Below are 16619 nucleotides of genomic sequence, written 5' to 3'. Positions count from 1 at the left end.
TGGAGAACATGGGTTTCCAGGGAAGGGGAGTAAATCAGAATATCATATTATATTGGATGCAGACCAAAATATAAGTGCTGCTCAGATCAAGCTTGGTGAAGATTTTTGCACAAAGCAGCTGTTCCAGAGCTGAGGGGACAAGTAGCAGTGGATAGCAATACTTTGCAGTGATTTGGTTGAGTCCTCTGTAATCAAAACAGGGTCAAAGTGTGGAAGGACGAATGTACTCCTGTTGCAGTGCTTCTTGAATACATTCCTCCGTTGCCTGTTGCTGTCCTAGGGAGAGTGGATAAATTCGGTTGCAAGGGGGTGGACCCAGACAGGAGCACGATCACACAGTCATAGGGGCAGTGCAGTGGCAGACCACTGGCCTTAGTTTAGTTCAATACCTCTTTGAGATCCTGATATACTGTGGAGATACTCAACAGTGCATTTTCTGGAGTCTCTACTATGGTTGATGCTAACAAGAGCTGAGGTGCTTGGAGACAGTGTTTGAGACAGTGAGATGACCAGTGAGTGATTTCCTTACCTGTCCAAGAAATCTGTGGGTCATGTGGGTGCATCCAAGTGAACCCCAATATTATAGGGTGCAGCGTGTTGATGTGGAGGAGGAAGGGTTGGGTACAAAGCGTGATAGTGCCATCTCCTATGGGTCTGCCGTTGATAACGTGGATGTGTAGAGGGTGTTGTAGAGGTTGAGTGGGAATGTTCCATTCACGGTTTCTTGGTCGATGAAATTGCCAGCAGATCCTGAGTCAATCAGCACTGTGACGACAGAGGCAACATCTGAGTATTGTATTTGTACTTGCAGTGTGAATGATTGGTAAGAGTGAACGAAATGGACTCACTGTTGAGGAGCAGGTGATGGTGCTGGTGCTCTTCTAAGAGTTTTGTTTGGGTGGAGCCTTGGCATGTAATGGGCATAGTGCCATGAAGTGGTCAGGTTTGCCACCGTAATAACATGGTCTTTCTCTGTGACATATCTTCCATTCACCATTATTCAATTTGGTATGGCATTTGCATGGGTTCAGAATGGCCACTCATGACCTGTGAGGTCCAGTTTCCTCTGGATATTTGCCAGTTATGAAGCAGATGATCCAGACATATTGTGAGATCAATCAGAGAGTCAAAAGTCATCTTGTCATCTGGCAAGCCATTTCTGAGAGGATTTCCAGGTTAAGAACCTGACGAAAAGCAGCTTTGAGGGCAGGTTCATTCAACCCGCTACCCGTAGCGAGGGTGTAGAATTTTGGCGCATATTCAGCCACTCCTCCTGACCCTTGAGTAGTTGTTCTCTGATTTCCTTTCCCTCAGGTGAATGATAAAAGACAGATTGAAGCAATTGGACAAAGTGGTTATAGGAGGCCAGCTGTTCCCCTCTATGAAACCATACCACTGGGGCCAAGTTTACCACTTTGGCAGTTAGCAGGCTGAAAAATTTAAATTGAAATTGTTTTTTATTGTTCCAATAACTACTCTTTGCTGGAGAAATAAAGTGAACATTGCAACAAAAAGCCCTTACATTGAGTGGTCTCTCCTGAGTATTTGTCCGGCTGGGAAATTTGCCAGCATGGTAAATTCAATTCAATTCAATTTTATTTGTATAGTGCTTTTAACAATGGATATTGTCACAAAGCAGCTTTACAGAAATAAATGGATTCACAAAAAATATATTGTAAATATGTGAATTTATCCCAGTGAATTTATCCCTAATGAGCAAGCCAGAGGCGACGGTGGCAAGTAAAAACTCCCTGAGACAATATGAGGAAGAAACCTTGAGAGGAACCAGGCTAGGAAGGGAACCCATCCTCATCTGGGTGCAACGGATAGTGCAATTATAAATAAATCCCTTTTATTATTGTGTACTATATGGACAAATAGTGCAATTGTGCAACCAGTAAATTCATCACAGTTTTTGCAAGAAGTCCGGATGGTTAAAATCTATCCACTGTCCACTGATGGAGTCCTGAGTTTGAAGGTGCTCATGGCAACTGCAGCCCCAATAGCCACTACAGCAATCGCAGTCCGAAGCCATTACAGTACAGCTCCCCATATGTGATCCCCAAGCCATCTCCACAGAACCCAGGTGGCACTATCTCCAGCAATCCAAATGGTTCTTCAGGCCATCCATATGGGTCCACCCCCAGAAGAATTCCAACCAGAAGTAGGGCATCAGGATGGGTCAGGCAGGTCCGTGGAGCAGAAGAGGTCAGGATCACTGGCATCTCAGAAGTAGCATGTGTAGTTCAACAGAGATGAAGGGAGAGAGAGAGATGGAGAGAGAGGGAGAGATTGTTAGGTAAGCTTTTGTTCTCTAATGGCTAAGGACAATCTACTTTGCTTGTAGAGTGCAAGCTGGGACTCCAGGAAGTCTAGCTATGACAGCATAACTAAAAGGGAGAGCCAGAAGCTAACACAGAAATGAGGGCACCCTGGGACATAAGGCAGCCAGCCACACCACCGTCGACAAACCTAAGTGAACTTGTGAGAGTGGGGGGGGGGGGGCATCCCAGTTCATCCCAGTTCATCCCAGTTCACCACAACACTCTATGCCTGTGAACCCTCCAGACCTGCCCCTGCACCTAAGAAAAAACTATTCACAAAAGGCTTGACTAAACAAATATGTTTTCAGCCTAGACTTAAACACTGAGACTGTGTCTGAGCCCCGAAAAATAAGTGGAAGGCTGTTCCATAACTCTGGGGCTTTGTAAGAGAAAGCTCTACCCCCAGGTGTAGCACGCACTATTTGAGGTACCAACAAATAGACTGCACCTTTTGATCTAAGTAGGCGTGGCGGATCATAAAAGACCAAAAGTTCGCTCAGGTACTGTGGCGCGAGACCATTTAGTGCTTTATAGGTAAATAGTAGTATTTTATAATCAATACGAAATTTGATTGGGAGCCAATGCAGCATGGATAAGATAGGAGTGATGTGGTCATATCTTCTGATTGTAGTAAGGACTCTTGCTGCTGCATTCTGGACTAACTGGAGCTTGTTTATGCATCTACTGTAACATCCAGACAGTAAGGCATTACAATAATCCAACCTAGAGGTAACAAAAGCATGAACTAATTTTTCTGCATTGTGTAGTGACAATATATTTCTTATTTTAGCAATATTTCTGAGATGAAAGAAAGCGATCCTAGTTATATTATCGACATGAGCTTCAAAAGAAAGACTAGAGTCGATAATCACACCAAGGTCTTTTACTGCTGCAGATGATGAAACAGAAAGGCCACCCAGAGTTATTATGTAATCAGAAAGCTTACTTCTAACTGCATGTGGTCCTAGTACAAGTACGTCTGTCTTGTCAGAATTAAGTAAGAGAAAGTTAATAAGCATCCAGTTTCTAATGTCTTTTACACATTCCTCAACTTTATTAAGCTGGTGTCTGTCATCTGGCTTTGCTGAAACATACAACTGTGTGTCATCAGCATAACAGTGGAAGCTAATACCATGTTTATGAATAATTTTGCCCAGAAGTAGTATATATAAAGAAAAGAGCAGTGGGCCTAAAACAGAGCCGTGTGGGACACAAAACTTTACCTTAGTATGAGAAGAGAAGTCACCATTTATGTTTACAAACTGATAACGATCAGGCAAATAAGACCTGAGCCAGGAAAGGGCCATTCCCTTAATGCCTACTACATTTTCCAGTCTATCGAGGAGAACAGCATGATCAATGGTATCAAAAGCTGCACTAACGTCAAGCAGCACAAGCATGGAGACACAACCCTGATCAGAGGCATGTAGTACGTCATTTACCACTTTAACCAGTGCTGTCTCTGTGCTATGATGAGGCCTAAATCCTGACTGATACATTTCATGAATGTTATTCCTATGTAAGTATGAGCATAGCTGCTGTGCTACAACCTTTTCTAGGACCTTGGAAATAAAGGGGAGGTTTGATATTGGCCTATACTTTGACAGCTGACAGGGGTCAAGGTCAGGTTTTTTAATCAAGCGCTTGATAACTGCTAATTTAAAAGATTTAGGTACATAGCCAATGCTAAGGGAAGAATAGATCTTTAAAAGAGGTTTGATTGTTTCAGGAATTATCTGTTTGAGGAAACATGTAGGTAAAGGATCTAGTATACAGGTTGATGATGAAATTAGTGAAATTATTTTGGTCTCTTCAAGGGGAGTAAAACATTGTAATTGTTGATCTGATATTATATTATCATCTACAGGGTTAGTTATAAAACTGTCCAGTTTTAAATTAATAGTCTGAATTTTTTGCCTGATATTTTCAATTTGAAAATATGAAGCCATCGCTGCTATATAATGATTATGTGCATGATCCTACAAGCTGTCCTTATGCAGCCATGGAATTATGTTCTCCTGCTGCATCCATGATAAAGGCAAAGTAATGTCATGAGATGGAGGCAAAGATGGATGCAAAGGTGGTTTGAGGATTTATTGCAGGGTCTGACAAACAAATCCAAAACAGTGTTCAAAAAAGTTATTCAAGAACGAGCAATGCTCAGGCAATCAGCAAACATCAATATTTTGTTCAAAATCCAAAATCACAAAAAAGTCAAAACCAGAATAATGATACATGGAGATAAAGGCTTGGTAAGTCCAGGTAGATATACACAGAGTGTAGAGTTGATTGTGTTCAGGTGTGTGTGATTTAAAAATCAGGTGAATGTGAATGTGACAAAGTCCATGGGTGTTGGGAAGTGTAGTCCATGGTGGCCATATCTGTAGTCTGTGGTGTGTTCTGGGAAACAGAGTTTCTTTTTGATTCCGGTGTTGAACCTATCTATCCCAAACTATCTATTTTGTCCACCTTTTTTTCGGCCTTCTTTTCCTTTCTCTGACTTTTTTTTACTTTCCCTTCATGTCCTTCTTTCTTACCCTCTCTTTCCTATTATTTTTCTTAAATTGCCATTGATCTCTGTGTGAGCTAACACACATGGCATAGGTATTGTAGTAGACACAAACACACCAGAGAGCTCAAGAATAGTCACAGCATGACAATCCTTGCAATTCCGTTTCTGCGTTGTGGGTTAGTGTCTTCCAGCCTTCCAACCTCTCTCTCTCTCACTCTCTCTCATCCCTTGTTCATTCTTGGCAGATTCCTGGTGAGCTTCATGGTGGATGCCAGGGGTGGATCTATGAGAGGAAGTCGTCATAATGGCATGCGCATTATCATCCCACCCAGGAATTGTCCAGCACCAACACGAGTCACATGCCGCTTGTTAAAACGCCAATGCCTGCCGTACCCACCCCCCCTGGTGGAGGGTGAGGGGTTTGTTAGCAGACTAGTAGAAGTGGGACCAGCTGGAGTCCATTTTTTGGGGTAAGACAGATGGTCATCTTAGTCCAAATGAGGCATTATAAATGTCCCTGCTCTTCTTTGTCTAGATTATTAACTTTAAACATTATGAATGCTAGCTCCAGCATACTTGTTTAACTTGGCCTAAACCAAGTTCTGCGACTTATTTTAAATAAAGTTTTCATGATTCCTTGATTTTTCATGATATGCTTAATCATAAATACCATGTTGTGAACTTCTAAGCATTTGTACGTAAAGTACTTTGAGATCTTGATCTCAAAATAAAAAATGTTATATAAATAATGATGTTTTTCAATAAATCTGAATAATCAATGTTTATAGTGAACGTAAGATATAGAACATACTATATATAAAGAATAGATCAGTCAAAGGATTTCTTGTTCATTCATAGGTCCTTTATCTCATTATTTTCAGGCAATTTTGTAATATTCACAAGAATCTACAAAACACACATCTCAGTGGTTTTTATCTAAAACCTTTTTCCATATATTTTTTAAATCAATTAGAAAGTTACTTTTTCTGCCTCCCCAACTGCCTTTTTTCCTTGACCCTCTCTCCGTCCCTCACTAGTTCAATTTATTTGTATAGCACTTTTAACAATGGACATTGTCACAAAGCAGCTTTACAGAAATAAATACATTCAGGATATAAATTTTAACTGTATGAATTTATCCCTAATGAACAAGCCAGAGGGGATGGGGGCAAGGAAAAACTCCCTGAGACAATATGAGGAAGAAACCTTGAGAAGAGCCAAACTCAAAAGGGAACCCATCCTCATCTGGGATAGAGCAATTATAAATAATGGACAAATAGTGCAATTGTGTAACCAGGAAATTCATTACAGTTTTCACTTGAAGTCTGTTTTGTTGAACCTATCCACTGAGCGCAGTCACGAGACCTTAGTGCAAAACTGCTTGCGGCAACTGAAGCCTCAAAGCCACTAATGCAATCACAGTCCCAAGCCAGCACAGTACAACTGCCCATATGAGCCGCAGTCCAAAGCCATATCTATGGTCAAAGAGAGACAAAGAGAGACAAAGAGTTATAAATATTATAGCCTTCTCAACAAAGGTAGAAGTGTTTTAAATGCCAATACTAAGCTATCAGCTAAATCAGTTACTTGCAGTCATAATATTTTCACTTGCAGTTCATTTGTTCATTGATGCTGCAGCTCCTTATAATCAATTCAAATCAATTTTATTTGTATAGTGCTTTTAGTAATGGACAGAGTCACAAAGCAGCTTTACAGAAATTCATAAATTTTGAATATAAATTTTTGTATTTATAAATGTATCCCTAATGAGCAAGCTAGAGGCAATGGTGGCAAGGAAAATCTCCCTGAGACAACATGAGGAAGAAACCTTGAGAGGAACCACATACAAAAGGCAACCCATCCTCATCTGGGTGACACTGTATAGTGCAATTATAAATAATTTCTCTTCTATAACTGTATACTATATAGTCAAAAAGTGCAGTTGTGTAAACTGATGGAACTTATTAGCTTATGAGCAACTAGGTTATGAGCATCAGAGTCATTTCTGAATTCATTATTGTTTTAACTTTAAGGCTATTGTGTAAACTGAAGTTATTAACTGTTCAATGATGGAGACTTGAGAGCAAATTATTCTTAGCAATTGCAGTTCTAAGACTATCCAAGGAAGAATATCCCCAGCCATCTTTATGGTTTTAATGTAGTGCCATCCACAGTAATCTTGTGATAATCTTTAGGCTGTCCACGTGGGGCCATTCTTTTCATCAGCAAGTGATTTTCAGGTGACGAGAACTACAAACAGAAGTAAGGCATCAGGATGGATCAAGCAGGTCTGGAGAGCAGAAGGATTCAGGAGCACTGGTATCTCAGGAGTAGTGTGTGTAGCAAGAGAGAGAGAGAGAGAGAGAGAGAGAGAGAGAGAGAGAGATGGGGTAGAAACTGGGAGGGGGAACAGAGAGAGAACACAGATTATTAGGTATGCTCTTTTCATGTATTGGTTAAAGATAATATACATTGTGCAAGCAGGGACTCCGGCAAGACTAGCTAAGACAGCATAAATAAAAGGGAGAACCAAAAGGTAACACAGACATGAGGGCACCTGGAGACATAAAGTGGCCAACCACTTCACCGTCAAAAACCTGACTGGTGTGGCCATGAACCCTCCAGATCCGCGCCATTACCTAGGAAAAAGAACTATTGACAAAAGACTTGACTAAAAAATGTTTTCAGCCTAGGCATGAACTAGTTTTTCTGCATCATGTACTGACATTACATTTCTCATCTTAGCAATATTTCTGAGATGAAAAAAGGCTCTAGTAATGTAAAACTACAGTGTGTGAGAGTGTGGAGGGAGGCAGGCATAATTTTAGCCTACCTCCAGGCTCACGTTTATTCAGTCCGTACTTTTCAGAGCACTTTTAAAAAACTGGATAAGCGGAAGCCCAAATGCTGTACTTCCACTCATGCAATTGCACATTTCGTTGAGTTTGCTGTACCACCCATCTCAAGCATCTCAGGACAGCCTTCAGATATTGTAAATGCTACTGCTACCTACGATAATTGATTGTCATCTAAATAAGCAGTGGTGTATGCATTTTGGGGGTGGAGGATTCTGTCTACGAGACGTTGAAATGTCGCTGGGGCTCCAAACAGCCCAAACAGAAGGGTGACATACTGGTGTAACCCAAACCGAGTGGAAAAGACCATTTTTTTTCTCAAGATATTGAGGTCAGGGGAATCTGCCAATATACCTTGATTAAGTCCAGTGTCAAATAAAAGTGAGCCGTGCAGTTCATCAATGCGAGGATGAACCATTAGGCGGTTTAGGGTTTTATGCCAAATGCCCAGCCATGAGATTATGGTGAGCCACATGGAACAGGAGTTCCCTATGACTTTTTGGTACAGAGCCCTCCCCACCCTCCATGCCCCTCTGACGTGTAGCTGATATTGATGGCCCCTGGACAACCTCTCCCACCAATGCTGCACACATTCCATGCTATACCTTGCTACTGCTGAACCCATCCACAAGCATTTGCTAACCTGTCCCAAGAATTAGTGGATGGGTTAGGCATGGACTGACCGCTGCCTCCACTTTATAATTTTGCCCCCAGAATTTAGTGCTGATTGGCTCCAGTGGATACTGGTGAATATCCCCATGCACACACCTCACCTTCACCAAATGTGCACTTCCCAAAGCCTTGCATTGAATCAGGCTTTGGTGGACTGAGGTCTGATTACACCCCGAGTCCACCAAGGCCTGATGTGTACTCCCTTGCATACTCACCAGTATGCGGTAGGTTCCTGCTCGATTGGGGGAGGCCTGAGGCATGTCAGGGATCTGGATCAGTGTTCCCACCTCCATGCAGGAACAATAATCCTGCAAATGCCCAGCTTCCCCGCAGCACTAACACATCTGCTGGGGCAAAGCCTTGGTTCTATGGCACCCCGTTTCTGGGAAGCTGGAACCGGAGGATAAAGGGGAGAAGAGAGAGCACGAGAAAGACTCCTTGGGTGTCCAGACAACGTGCTGCAAGACTGCCCCCATGATGCTGGAATACTCAAGCTGTGTCGGTGGTGGCAACTGCTGGGTGGCAAGCTGGGCTTCTCTCTATAGCAAAGAGAGGAGTCGCAGGGCCAATTCCCCAACGGCCATTCCCACATAGCTGCTGAAGTGCTCCAGAAAGGCCTCCGGTTAGTCCATGTACTATGTACTAGTACAGAGTTACTATGTATTCAGAAAGCTTATTTATGGCTTCTTCTGTTTCTAGTATTTATAATTACATTATCCATTATCTCCCAGATGAGGATGGGTTCCCTTTTGATTCTGGTTCCTCTCAAGGTTTCTTCCTCATATCGTCTCAGGGAGTATTTCCTTACCACCTTTGGCTCTGGCTTGCTCATTAGGGATAAACTCACACGTTCACAATTTATTTTGATTTAGTTTAATTTAATTTGAATGCATTTATTTCTATAAAGCTTCTTTGTGAAAAAGTCCATTGTTAAAAGCTCTATACAAATAAAATCTAAGTGAATTGAATAGTGCAAGTACTTCTCTCTTGCCAGAATTAAACAGAAGGAAGTTAATAAGCACCCAGTGTCTAATGTTCTTTACACATTCCTCAACTTTATTTAGCTGGTGTTTCTCATCTGGCTTTGCTGAAACATAAAACTGGGAGTCATCAACATAACAGTGGAAGCTAATACCATGTTTACGAATAATTTTACCCAGAGGTAGCATATATAGAGAAAAGAGCAGTGTGCCTAAAGCAGAATCTTGTGGAACACCAAACTTTACCTTAGTATGCATAGAGAAGTCATCATTTACATCTACAAACTGATAACAATCAGTCAAATAAGATCTGAGCCAGGAGATGTCCATTTCCACAACTCCAACAACATTTTTTCGTTCATCAAGGCAAATAATATTATCAGTGGTGTCAAAAGCTACACTAAGGTCAAACAACACAAGCAGTGAGACACATCCCTGATCAGAGGCCAGTAGTAGGTCATTTACTACTTTAACCAAGGCTGTCTCAGGGCTAAGACGAGGCCTAAATCCTGATTGATAGATTTCATGAATGTTATTCATGCAAAAGCGATGAAGTGTTGCTTGCTTGATTTTTAGTTGAAACTAGTTTAGCATTGGCTGTTGGAGAGGAGCTGTAACTGTGCTCCCTTGTTGCTACAAGCTTTTTACACTTTGCTAGATTAGAGCGATTCCGTTATTCATATTCAGTTTTGGCCAGGAGTCGCTCGTTCACATTTTTAGACTTTGTTTTGGTGATTAAAGAGGCATGCTCAGCTGTGAAGTACCCCCACCACAGTACTTTACAACTCAGAAACACTGATGTGGAAGCATCATTGGAAGGATCAGCCCTCCTGTGAAGCCCTTATCGTGTGAAGACCAAGCTCATGTAAAGACCTGCAAGTCTACCTGCACGATTCCACTGAGGAAGGACAACAAGAATACACCAATCACACCACTAAGCAGCAGTTTTTTCCTCTCTCTACCCCTTTTCTCCCACTCTAACATGTCTCAGCAATTCACCCCTGTTGTTTACCATAGGCACAGGCCACAGTGCACTCATAGAAAAGTACATAATTTAGGCAACCTATGCTCTCGGCAGACAGCCTCTGCAGACTCCTTCTCATTCTCAATCAGGCTATGGAACTGCCAATCAGCTGTCAACAAGGCTGATTTCATCCCTACCTTTGCCACCCACTCCAACCGCAGTGTGCTGGCTCTGACTGAGACCTGGATCTGAACAGAGAACAATGCAACCCCCACTGCTCTGGTCTCCAGACAACTCCCACACCCCTCGCTCCACCAGGTGAGGGGGTGGCACGACTTTGCTTCTCTCCAAAACATGGGAATTCACATCACTCTCTCCCCCTTACTCCCACATTTCCTTTGAATTTCATGCTGTTACCATTACTGACCCTGAATGACCCTGATACTGACTGCCAAAATGCACTTTATTGTTATTTATCATCCTACAGCTCAACTGGGCAAGTTCAGTGAAGAGCTTGACATGCTGCCATCCACCATCTCGGATGATGGAACTCCTCTCGTGGTCCTTGGTGACTTCAACATTCAACTAGCCAAGCCATATGCAGCTGACTTTCTTGCTTTCCTGCTCATGTTTGACCTCAAGCATCTCCCCACCCCAGCAACTCACAAAGCCAGCGAACAACTTGACCTCATTGACAACATCCTCTTATTGCTCCTTTCCACACCTCTGTCCATTTCTTTATCCAGTTTTCAATTTCTCTCCCCTCACCCCCTTCACTGCCTCCACCTTTAATCTCCTTTCATCCCAATTTTCACTCCCTTTCCCCCACACAATTCTCCTCCATTGTTGCAACCTCAATTCCCTCTAATAGCCACCTCTCCTCACTAGACTTAAACACCGCAACAAACATGCTATGCTCCACCCTAATATCTTCTCTTGACATTATCTGCCCCAAAACCTCCAGGCCAGCTTGCACGTCACCCCCTAGCCCTTGGCTCTCAGAAGCTCTTCATAACAAGCAGACCAAGCCCAGTGCAGCTGGAATGAAATGGTGTAAATCAAACAGTCTGTCTGACATAACCAATTAACAAACTCTTCTCTCCTCTTTTTCCCATAGTATCTGTACTGCTAAAGCTGCATACTACCAGGAGAAGATTGGCAGCTCTACTAACACCTGTACTCTCTTCACAACCTGGGTTCCCCGAGGGAACTCGAGCTGCGTCACGAAACGCTATGTGAACGCCCCCGCGTGACCGCACTCTGAATCACGTGTCTAATCCGTCCAATGGATGGGCGAGACGTCACGGGCGGGGTGACGTAGCGACCCGGAAGCATAAAAGCCCTAGCGGCGAGCCCCGTGTTAGCTTCCTGTTTTCAGCAAGCGCTCTATGTATATTGTTTGTCTTTGTTCAGTCTATTTTGTGTTTTGTCGGCGGCATGCCAAAGGCCAAAGATAAAACTAAGGGCGAGAGCGGGCAGCGCTTCAGGCTGTGTGTTCCTCCCTGTCCGCGATATATTACGGGCGGAGCTACACACAGTCTGTGCGTTGCCTGTTTGGGAGCGGAGCACGCTCAGTCGGCTCTCAAGGGAGCCGGCTGCGCACATTGCGAGCATTTACCACTGCGCACTCTCCGCTCCCGCTGAGCTCTCTTTGAGGAGGGAGCCCTCACTACCGTGCCTCGCGGTGGCGGCCCCGCTTCTGCCGAGGCAGAGCGGCGGTTGCACTCGTGGGGCTTGCAGATGGACCTGGCGGAGGGAATGGAGACGGGCCCGTCCCTTTCTCCTTCCTCATCCTCCAGGTCCACTGTCCCCTCCCTGGATTCGGAAGCACGCTCTGCGGTTTCTTCCCCCCGGGGAGCGGACTCGGCACTCCACCTATCGTCCTCCGAGGAGGTCGATGTGGAGAGCGTCGACCCAGAGCCGCAGTCTCCTCAATACGGGGAGCTGCTCGAGGTGGTTACGCGGGCAGTCGCTAAGCTGAGCATTGACTGGCCCGCTGAGACACGGCCTGAGCCTCATTGCTCTAAGCTAGATGAGCGCTTTTTTGCACAGTAGGCTGCCACCTCCGCCCCGGAGCCTGCCCTTTTTTCCAGACCTCCTCACTGAGGTGTCGAGGTCCTGGAATAGGCCTTTTTCAGCCCGGTTGTTCAGCCCCACTTCCTCCCATTATGCTAATGTGGCGGGGCTGGACTACTCCAGCTACAGGGCGATGCCCAGGGTTGAACAGATGCTAGCCAGCTATCTGTCCCCTGCTGCTGCATCGTCCCTGAAGGCTCCGGCGTTGCCTACCAAGCCGCTGCAAGGCGTACACGGCAGCAGGTCAGGCCGGTGCGTGTCTGCACACCATGGTGGTGTTACAGGCGTACCAGGCCGACCTGCTTGAAGAGCTGGATGAGCACGGGGAGATGCCGTCTGAGCAGGTAGCGGAGCTCAGGCGGGCCGCTGATATGTCCCTCCGCACCACCAAGGAGACCGCCCGTGCTATCGGTCGGTCTATGGCAGTCCTGGTGGCGGTGGAGAGGCATCTCTGGCTGACCCTGTCCGAAAGAGAAGGACAGGGTCATGCTCATGGACGCCCCGCTTACTCCCTCGGGCCTGTTTGGCGACGCTGTAGACTCTGTTGTCAAGAGATACCAGCAGGCCCGTGCTCAGGCGCGGCGTTCCAGTGGTTCCTCCCCCATCGCTCTCTAGCTCGTGGGGCTGCTGGGCAGGGGCAGCCCCCTCCGTGTACGGCCCCCTCCTACAGGGAGGCCCAAAAACTTCGGGCACTAAGGCAGATCTGAGGACGCTAACCCCCTTCGGGCGCTAAGGCGGATCTGAGGACCGTCCTCATGTCCAGAAGGGCCGCAGCTAAGAAGCCCTGACGGTTTTGGCCCAGGGCTTCCGAGGGCGGGCCTCTCTGGGGCAACGCGGCGTACACCTCATCTCACGGTGCCTGGGTCCCCCCAGTGCCCTCAGGAGGTCGATCTGCCAACCCTGCCACCTATGGTGCTTCAGGGCGCAGTGGTCTCCGGCGAGCGCCTCTCCCAGTTCTCGCCCGGCAACGTAGCGGGTCTGGGAGGCTCGCGGCCTCTTCTGAGGCCTTCGTAGCGGTTAGTTCATTTACCCCCTGTCGGTTCGCCGCCTCAGGGCACCCAGCTAACCACTTCTATTGCACCAGAGGTCAGTCTCAAGAGACTGATTCCCTTAGTGAGCTTTCTGGCAGCGTGGAAACTTCTGCCGAATGTGTCTCATTGGGTCCTGCGTACTGTAGAAAGAGGCTACCGAATTCAGTTCGGCTCGCCTCCGCCTCGTTTTTCTGGGGTTCTTCCCACTGTGGTGGGTCCTGAGCAGGCTCTGGTATTGGAGCAGGAAGTACACACTCTCCTGAGGAAGGAGGCCATTGAGGTGGTCCCTCCTCACGACAGAGAGTCCGGGTTCTACAGCCGAGGCTGCGTCTGTACGCCTTTCCTCCGGTCGCTCTGCTCCCGGGAGTTCTGGAGAGAGTGCGCCGGGACGGAACTCGCCTACTGTTAGTAGCCCCGTTCTGGCCGGGCCGAGTATGGTTATCAGACCTGATTTCCCTCCTAGACGGCTCCCCATGGGAGATTCCGATCAGGAGGGATCTCCTCTCACAGGCGGGGGGCCATCTTCACCCCCACCCGAAGCTGTGGAAGCTGTGGGTGTGGCCTCTGGGGGGGCACAACTCCGCGCTTCCGGTCTCTCAACCGAGGTTGTGGAGACCATCCTCCAGTCCAGAGCTCCCTCTACGAGGAAACTGTACGCCCTGAAGTGGAAACTTTTCACTTCCTGGTACGGAGACCACCGGCTTGACCCTGTTCACTGCCCAGTCAGCGGGGCTGACCCACTCCACCCTGAAGGTGTACGTGGCGGCTATTGTGGCCTACCACGCCCCTCTCGATGGCCAATCAGTGGGCAGACACCCCTGGGTGACACGTTTCCTCTGCGGTGCGCTGAGGATCAGACCTCCAGCTCGATCTCGGGTCCCCTCGTGGGACCTGGCCGTGGTTTTAGAGGCTCTCTGCAAACCCCCTTTTGAGCCCATTGAGGAGATTTCGGACCGTCTTCTGACGTTAAAAACTGCCTTTCTCTTGGCAATTTCCTCTCTTAGGAGAGTGGGGGATCTTCAGGCCCTCTCTGTGGCCCCTTCCTATTTAGACTTTGCGCCTGGGTTGGCCAAAGCGTTCTTGTACCCCCGGGCGGGGTATGTACCGAAAGTCCCCTCCTCGGCACCACGGCCGGTCATGCTGCAGGCTTTCTGTCCTCCTCCCTTCAGGGAGCCCAAACATCGGAAGCTCAATTGTACATGACCAGTGGATGCATACGTCCACAGAACTGCCCTGTGGAGAAAGGTGGACCAATTGCTTGTGTGCTTTGGTCCCCCTAAGCGGGGCTTTCCTGCTTCTAAGCAGACCCTGAGCCGGTGGATTGTAGAATCCATTTCTCTGGCTTTCGAGTCCTCTGGTCTCCCCAGTCCCCTGGGGGACAAGGCTCACTCTACCCGAGCGGTGGCAGCCTCTAAGGCCTTTCTGGCAGGTGTGTCCTTACAGGACATCTGCAACGCGGCGGGATGGTCCACGCCCCTGACCTTTGCCAGGTTTTATGACCTGGATACGCGAGCCACTCCCGGCTCCTCTGTTCTTGTGCCTTAGGCTTGCCTCCTCCTGGAGGCAGGGACTTGTAAGTCTGGCGGCGTGGGTATACTCGTTCCCATAGCGTTTTGTGACGCAGCTCAAGTTCCTGAAGGGGAACGTCTCCAGGTTACGTATGTAACCATGGTTCCCCGAGGGAACGAGACGCTGCGTCTCGGTGCCACACTTCCGGCGTCCCTGCGGCGCTTGCTTTATTTTCCAGTAAGTTAACACGGGGCTCGCCGCTCGGGCTTTTATGCTTCCGGGTTGCTACGTCACCCCGCCCGTGACGTCTCGCCCATCCATTGGACGGATTAGACACGTGATTCAGAGCGCGGTCACGTGGGGGCGTTCCCATAGCGTTTCGTGACGCAGCGTCTCGTTCCCTCGGGGAACCATGGTTACATACGTAACCTGGAGACGTTTCCCCACTGCTTAAAAAACTAACACATAACCCTGCTGCTGTTGTCAACTACAGACCTGTCTCCCTCCTCCATTTCTGCCCCTCGATCAACTACAACCTCACTGTACAGCTAAGCTCAACCACACTCAAGCCAACCAGGAGAGTCAGAAACCTTGGGGTGATTTTCAATGACCTCTTGATCTTTACAGACCACAATTCAACAACTGCACGATCCTGTAGATTCATTCCGCATAATAACAAGAAAATCAGATCTTGATGCTCACAAGACCTTGTTTGGAACACCACCCCACTACCTTAACACTCTCCTTGAGGTTTATGTTCCCTCCCGCAACCTGCGATCAGTCAACGACCGATGTCTGGTAGTGCCTACTTAGCGATGCATGAGGTCCTTTTCCAGAACCTTCAAACTGACTGACCCACAGTGGTGGAATGAACTCCCAACCTCAACCTGGACAGTAGAATCTGTCACTATCTTCAAAAAAATGGCTAAAGACTGACCTCTTCTGTGAACACTTAAGTAACCCCTAACTTGTCCCCACTGAAAAAAAAAATCTGCACTTACACTGGCTCTTACACCTCTACTCTATCCCCTTTGCTCCTCTGGCACTCAATTAAAAATCTTGTATGGTAGCACTACTTGTATTTGATATACCACTTTGCTTGTATTTCCTCATTTGTAAGTTGCTTTGGATAAGAGTTTGCTAAATGAATAAATGTAAATGTATTCCTATGTAAGCAATGTTCAACCTTTTCTAGGATCTTGGACATAAAGGGGAGGTTTGATATTGGCCTATATTTTAACAGCTGACAAAATCCAAAATTATTTTTCAAACTATAGCACCAATAGGCATTAAAATAAGTATTGCATTACAGTATAGAACTCATTTGCAATTATTTTTATTTCTTGATTGGTTTTCAGGCCAGTCATTGTGGAAATCCCACATTTTGGCTCAATGCGTGGAAAGGAGCGTGAGCTGATTGTACTGCGCAATGATAATGGCAATACATGGAAGGAGCATCACTATGAGTGCCGTACCGAAGATCTCATTGCTCTGCTGAATGGCATGGACGAAGGTAAATGAAATTAAGAAAAATAGTGAATACCATTATCTACTATACACAGGTTTGTGATAAAGCTTTGCCTTACAGTCTATACTGTATGAAGTGCAAATCAGTCACAGCCTCCAGTACTGCAGTCAAGCTAATGTCTGTTTCTGATATATATTTTCAGTCTTGCATTATGGTGTAGCGCACTTA

The 16619-nt window shown here is 46.4% G+C and overlaps 1 protein-coding gene across 10 annotated transcripts in view; it reads left to right on the top strand.

Moving 5' to 3' along the window:
* The window catches only part of LOC113534106 (ankyrin-3-like), a 198734-nt gene that overhangs the window by 43934 nt on the left and 138181 nt on the right, over positions 1-16619 (top strand). For all 10 annotated transcript variants that reach the window (XM_053237301.1, XM_053237298.1, XM_053237296.1 and 7 more), the window contains 2 exons: positions 5082-5306; positions 16282-16436. In XM_053237301.1, the coding sequence (XP_053093276.1) occupies positions 5082-5306; positions 16282-16436 (380 nt within the window). The remainder of the gene's footprint in view (positions 1-5081; positions 5307-16281; positions 16437-16619) is intronic.

Source organism: Pangasianodon hypophthalmus, chromosome 10 (assembly GCF_027358585.1).
Source record: "Pangasianodon hypophthalmus isolate fPanHyp1 chromosome 10, fPanHyp1.pri, whole genome shotgun sequence".
NCBI lineage: Eukaryota > Metazoa > Chordata > Actinopteri > Siluriformes > Pangasiidae > Pangasianodon > Pangasianodon hypophthalmus.
Note: the sequence above shows the minus strand (reverse complement) of the source record. Positions and strands in the feature narration are given on the sequence as shown.